At 48.1% G+C, this 6,779-nt stretch overlaps 1 protein-coding gene across 1 annotated transcript in view; it reads left to right on the top strand.

The window, feature by feature from the left end:
* Window positions 1-708: 708 nt before the first annotated feature.
* The window catches only part of GALNT14 (polypeptide N-acetylgalactosaminyltransferase 14), a 67,587-nt gene continuing 61,516 nt past the window's right edge, over window positions 709-6,779 (top strand). Inside the window, exons 1-2 of the mRNA XM_026048063.1 lie at window positions 709-798; window positions 887-1,056. Coding sequence (XP_025903848.1) covers window positions 709-798; window positions 887-1,056 — 260 coding nt within the window. The remainder of the gene's footprint in view (window positions 799-886; window positions 1,057-6,779) is intronic.

Below are 6,779 nucleotides of genomic sequence, written 5' to 3'. Positions count from 1 at the left end.
AGGGAAAGTTTATCTGGGGACTCCCTGTCCCAGGCTACGGCTTACCATGATGCTGTGGTTGAGCCTGGGATCACTGGGCTAGGAAGATAAAAGCAATAAAGTCCCTTTGAAGAGGCCATTACCACCAACTTGCAAGAGATTTTTTTTTTCTTTTTTTTTTTTTTGAGTGATGTGTTTGACACTCTTCTGGTCATAGATGATTCTCTGATTAATGGAGGGAGTAAAAATTTAAGAGAGAGGAATGCCTGCTCTTTGTCACCTGAATTTCTGATGTTTCTTAGGAGCCCTTTGTAATGTCCTTGGTGTGGGATTGTATTTGATGAAAATGCTCTAATCTTGTTTCTAATCTTTCAACAGACTGGTGCAACCAGTAGTGGGGGAAGAAAGGGATTGTGGTGTAAAATACCCTTATTTTCAGTGGGAGAAAAATTAAAATCATAACAAAATCTTGGTGGTTTTGATTTTTTTTTTTTAAGACTGTGATGTTTCAGAGAGGGATCCACCAGAGAGCAGAACTTGGTTTGAAATTAGTCATTTTAAATTCAAATTGGCAGCTTCTCTTTAATGTGTCGTTTCAAAACAGTAGAGAAAAACTGAAGACCTAATTAGCCTCCCTCTTAGCGTGTTTTGGGAGGGTTTGCCTGTGACAGGGACTGACTGAACTCCTCCTGGAGCCAGGAAGGTTCGAGGCAGGGTTTTAGCCAGCTGATGGACCAGGTCCTGCCCCGACAGCATGATGAGAAGCTGCCTGACCCTGCCCGAGAAGACCCCAGGGCCATGATGGTGCTGGTGGCCATGGTGGCTCTCCAGGCCAGGTACCCTTGTCGGTGCCTCCCCTCTCTCTCTCTCAGACCTTTCTAACGGGATCGGCTCTTTGTGCGCACAGGACTCGGACGTGGACTGGGACGACCTTTGGGATCAGTTTGAAGAGCGACGATACYTGAGCGCACGGAAGTGGAAGGGCGGCGAGGACCCGTACCGGCTCCATGCCTTTAACCAGCGGGAGAGCGAGAGGATCCCCAGTGACCGCGCTGTCCGCGACACGAGACATTACAGGTTCTGCCTCCTCCCCATCCCCTCCCATGGCTGTAGAGCCTTTCGCCGGTAGCGCTCCTAACCAAGGGACTAAGTTGGCCGTCCTTACAGGTATCCTTGGGGGAACCAAGACCCTGCCGTGGGGTTTTGGAGGGAAGTTTACTGGCCAGAGGCATGGCAGACTGTACGGAGTTTGGGAACATGCCTTGATGCTTTTCTTCTTCTATTTTTGAGTCCCTAATAAGATGCARGGGCTATTGATTTGAGTATATTTCCCTCAAGTGCTCTGCTAATGCCACCTTTGACTTTTAAATGAATTTCGGCAGCAGCTACCTTGCTGCTTGTTATCTTTTATTTGTATTTYCTTTGCACAGATGGGTTGGATGCGGGAGTTTTATTTTCTGTTCTGCAGGACCATTTTGTTTCTCAGTTCTCCCATGTGCTGTCTTCTTGGTTTCCCCACACCAGTGGGGGGGTTTTCACTGTGCAACTGAAAAGCAACACTTTTAAAATGAAGGCAAAGAGCTGTTTTTTCAGATGCATCCAGGAACAGCAGCTTTAAGATCAGCGTTGGATGTTGGCGATTCATGATTAAATGGTGAAAATGGTGAAAAATCTCAAGATTCATGGTGAAGCTGGGAAAGGTGGCAACAATGGTGTTTGATTCTGAGTCACAGAACTTCACTGTACAGGCAGATACTCTGCATCTCTTGAGGGCCGTTATTTTGGGATGTGAAGCAGGGCTAGACGCTTTGCCTGTGCCCTGTGGACGCGTGTGGGTGCCATCCTGACTAGATGGGAATGAGGAGTTAACAGCCAGGCTTCCTCTGAGAGCTGTGCTCAGAGTCACGGGGGRTGGTGTGCGGCACAGGGTGGCTGGTGACGTGCATGTGTGTGAGCCTGAGCTCCGGCCTGGGGCAGAGGGGACCTGGCTTGTGCTGCCGTGCGCCTTGGGAGGAAGTGCTGAAACAGGGCAGTTCTGCAGCCAGACTGCTGTGATGGTGCTGTTCTTTAGTTAAATGCTCTAAGGGCCGGATGCTCCTTTTTGTCCCAGAGAAGGGGCTGACAGACGTGGCAGACACCAGATACAGTGAGTAGAGAGTGGATGTGCTCTTATATTAGCCACCCGCCCTGCTCAAAGGGGAGGTTGACTCGGCCACCCCTGCCCACACGGCCTGTTGTGGCCCGGCAGSCCCCTCGCTCCTGCGGCGGCTCCGAGCGCCGCCCGGCGCCGAGGAGCAACTCCATTACAGAGGCAGCGAGGGCACGGCGCACGGGAGGGCCGGGGCTAATTGCATTTGCTTCCAATTTCCTTACGCCGGTAATTGGATTCTGATTTATTGAATAGGTCTGAGCGGTGCTGCGGACAATGCGCCATTAGCCGAGCATTAGAGAGGAGCGTAGGAAACGGGGCAGCTCTGCGGTACTCACAACGCTGGTGCCAAGGTTGGGATGGYGGAGGGAGGGGGATCCAGGCATGGTGGACCCTTTGCCCTTCTCCATTTTTTCCCCCCCCTTCTACTCCAGATAAGCACCTGGAATTGTCAACCGTAGCTTAACATGGACAATTTGGCAAGGTCTCAGTAGCAGGCTCCTGCCAGGAGGTCACAGAGAGGGTGTACGGTTTTGGAGGGGTGGAATATGGCGCTGGCAGCAGCTTGCTTAGCAATGTTTGGATTGATCTTTGTTTTCTAAGTTGTAGCCAGTGAATAGCTTCAGACAAAGAGGAGTCGCAGCGCTCTGAGGAACTGGAGTTGGAAAAATCTTAGCAGCTTATCTTGACTCCTCCCCCCAGGCCAGTGTTGGACTGTAAGATCATGCTCTGTTTTTCAGTGATTTTTGGCTGGAAAAATTCCACTGCTTCTGTGAGCCCCATTATGTCACCAGTACCAACTCCCAGTTAAATCATCTTTCCTGGTAGCCTGCTGGCATTTCCTTTCCTTTAGTTGCCTTCGTGGTGGAAGACTGGGTAAGCCCTTGGATAGTGTGAAGGAATGCCTGCCTGTAGGAGGGAACTGTGTAYGGTCCCATTGCCACTAAGAGTTACCAATAAAAAAAATTAATCACAGCACAAGGTTATTTTTACTGGCTGGGCCCAGATCTAATGATTTCTTGTTTAAAAGATGGGATGTCCAAGTCATTAGTGAGCAGCTCTTGCCTCTGGGCAAATGGCTGGAGTGGGTGTCTGGTCCCTCTTGGCAGCTGCAGTCACAAGCCGTTTGGGATTGCCTCACTGTCACATCCCACCTTCAGCAACTCCCACTGCCAAGAGCAGGAATCAAACAGCAGCCGGGGGTTAGCGAGTGAGTCAGTGTCACGCGTACGTGTGTGGGGAGARGAGCTGAGGTTTACAGTACTGCTCAGTGGGTTGGAAAGCTGACAAGGAGGATACGTTGCTCGAAGCCAGGAGAGTTCTGCGTGATGGCTCCTGGGCTTTTTCCATCTGCAGCAGACAGCTCCCAGGCAGTGCAGACAGTCCAGCATTCGTAAGGTGATTGCTCCATATGCTGCTCATGCCGACCTCCGCTTCCCAGAGGCTCAGTTGGTTTTAATAGATGCGCGCATGCTTTTGTGGCTTCCAGTCTTGGCTGATATCCCTAGTCTTGGCTAGAGCTAGTCTGAGCTTGGATTTTTGCTGTCTGATTGTGGAGAAGAGGATAGGTAAGATCAGGGATGAGGAGAGCAGGTGAGAGGGATTACGTGAGTAGGAGCCTCTAGCAATTACAGCATGTCTTACTGCACAAATGATGTCACCCAGCCTCAGGCATCCCCTGCTGCCTGTTTTCCTCTATTCATCTCATTTTTTTCCACTGTGAACTGTAACAGGRATTTAGTAAGACTGTCTTGAGAACTGGTAGATCAAGGAAACCGAAGATGGAGCCCTCTCAGACCTTGCTGCATAAGGCAATAATCCTCTGAACCTTCCCTCCCTGAGTCCCAAGTGTTTTACAAGAGGGTGTACATCCTTAGTTATGCTTAAATTTTACTACTTCTTGAGTAAGCATGTTTTTATACATGTCTGAGAAAAAAAGCAGCAGTAAAATCAAGTTGAAATTGAAATGAGAAGCTGGTAGGGAGCAGGTATTCCATCATCTGCTGATGTTGGGAGCATTTTGGCAGATCTGGGGCTTGTTCATGAAAACTTTTGCCTTCAAGAAGAGCTCTTCACTATTCCCTGTCTCATTCCCTCTGCTGAAAGACAGACAGGCTCTGCGACTTTCTCCTTGCTTCCTCAAATCCTCATGCAGTGCCAGATGGCGGCACTCGGGAGTGTCTGGTAGGTGGGAGAGTGCTCCAGGACTGGTGGCCCTCCTTGTAGGGCCTACGTGCTCATGGAAGGGTGTGAAGACATGAAACCTGGGAAGTTCTTTCTCACCCTTGCTGCCATAAAGGGCAGAGAGGAGGTAACGTGAATTCTCAAGGTCAGAAATTTTTAGTTTTTCAACCCTGGAGGAGAAGCACTAAACATTACAGCAGTTTTTTTTGACTTTTTTTTATTTTTTTATTTTTTTGCATGGTGCATTCGAAAAAATTCGAAAAAATTCGAAAATTCGAAAAAAAAATCTAGAAGCTACATATTCAGCACCGTGTCAAAGCAGCTTTAGCTAGAGTAGCTGAAAATATCTGAAAGATTCTGCTGTGCGTGGAGACGACTAGGAAGAATATCCTGTCTTGAGGAAGGCCTTACCTGCGTCTGGTGTGATATCTGTGTACACAGGCATGTGTGAGCTGAGCATGCATCTCTGTGCTCGTTCTGCACATGTGCCTGTGTTGTGCAAATGTGTTTGGGTAAGCTGCAAGTAGATGTGTCTGCAGATTCCATGAGGGCAGGTGCGTTGTATGAATATTTTGAAGTATTGTGGGTTTTGCCCAAGTTAATGATTGCATCCAAGGGCTAGCAAAGCAGTCAAGTGCATTGAGGATATTATAATAGCTTCTTGGAAGCAAAGAGTGAAACTGGATTTTGACCTTTGACTTAAGAGTTTTTATGATCCCCTTGGAGTTCTGCCTTCCGCCAACTTTGTTTCCCTCTGGAGTCTGCCAGACTGAAGACTCTTGCAAATGAATCAGTGAGCACTGGGTTTCAGTAACTAAAAGATCCCAATGGGGATGTACAAAATGCATTTCTGGCTTGTCTTTTTCTTGCCTGGTTTCATGAGAGTCTCTGTCTAATGCTATCTGCCAGCCCACAAGACAAACTTAATGTCTGGAGATCGGTGTGTGTGGAAATGCTCATCTCATCCCACAGATGGCTTTGCAYGCACAGTTTCTTGCTTTGCTTGCTTCAGAGTCAAAATAAAGGCTTCTGTTGTACCTTGCCACCTTGCAGACCTGGCACCTGTGGCTCTGCAGAACAGAGATGGGATTCTGCTCTGCTGCAGCATCTTCGCCAGTGAATGAGTGTTATATTTGCAGAAGAACTTAGGCACCTAAAAATATGGTCGATGCAGGATTTAGCCCTTCCAAATCGATGGTTTTGGAGCCTCAAAGCAGCAAACCAGCTAGCTCTTAACCCAGTTAATGCCTATAGTGATTTAGAGTTTTGCTGTGTTTCTTAACATTAAACACTGCGGGCCTTTTTGCAATGGCAGAGAGCATCTTGCTCCTGACAGGGTTGAGCGGCTCAGCTTTTACGTGGTGTATCATCATCTGTTTGCATCACCCGACGGTGAGTCCTGACCCGAGGAGGGAAACATGGGTCTGAATCACTTCAGGTGAATAAGAAATCAGCCTACTTGCTCCTCCTGCGCAGTGAGGAGGCATGGAGTAGAAAATACCCTTGGGACTCGAGGGAAGGTTTTCTGGGACATTACCTAAATGGTCCTTGGATAGTTGAGAGCAGAACCTAACTTAAATGTTTTCATATTGGAATGTTGTCTTTGCCATTGCTGATTCAAGAGATTTTCACTATGGCTTTTGCATTTTAGCTGAGCTAGTTCAATGCCCTGGCAATGCAGGCTAAGTCCTGAGGGCTTCTGTTATTTTTAAAATTTGCTTATTCATAGAGTGCCTTCTGAATTGCCAGTGACTTGTTTTGCATTCACTTTGTTATAAATCTCAGTAAAAAGCAGCATATGTGTGTGGTATGTACATATGTAACACTCCCTTTGAATCCAATGTTGCTGGATTAATTTGCTTGGGGAGGACAGAAAAGCGGAGACTGGAGAAAGTGAGGGTGCGTTGCCTGTGATGGGGGCAGCATGTGGGGAGCAGAGTTCCCAAACGCTTCTGCACCTCTGGATTTGGCACTGGCAAACCCTGGGAGATGTCCCCCCAGGGCTTGGTGCCCTCCTTTGGGGCTACAGTTGCGTAAGAGAGGAGAGCTGCTCTCTCCTGCCTTCAGACTTGGTCTCCTCATTTCCAACTGCAAGCAAGAGCAAAGCACGATGACCTTGCAGGGGAGCAGTTATGAAAAGGAACAACAGAAAACGCATTGGAGATGAAAGTGTCTCCGTTAGGAAATACGATTGCTTTTGTCTCTCGGACACCGGACCCCAAGAGGTTAGTGCTCAACAATGTGTTTTCCTGTCGGCTCCTTAGAAGAAGGTCTTTGGAGATGAAGATATGAGAAAAATCTATCAAGCCGAGCAGTGATAAAAGGCAGGTGCAACAGTTGTTTGCGGGCTCGGAGGAGCCTTGTGCCTTCTCTGGGTAACTTAGCTCAGTAAAATGTGTGCTTATGCCGTTCCCCGCTTAATAATGTGGAGAGATGACTCTCTGTAGAAGGAATTAGCATGTGTTTT

The sequence above is a fragment of the Nothoprocta perdicaria genome, unplaced genomic scaffold, assembly GCF_003342845.1.
Source record: "Nothoprocta perdicaria isolate Ctin4 unplaced genomic scaffold, notPer1 scaffold_51, whole genome shotgun sequence".
NCBI classification, from domain to species: domain Eukaryota; kingdom Metazoa; phylum Chordata; class Aves; order Tinamiformes; family Tinamidae; genus Nothoprocta; species Nothoprocta perdicaria.
The sequence above is the reverse complement of the archived record's forward strand: the minus strand, read 5'-3'. Positions and strand labels throughout refer to the sequence as shown.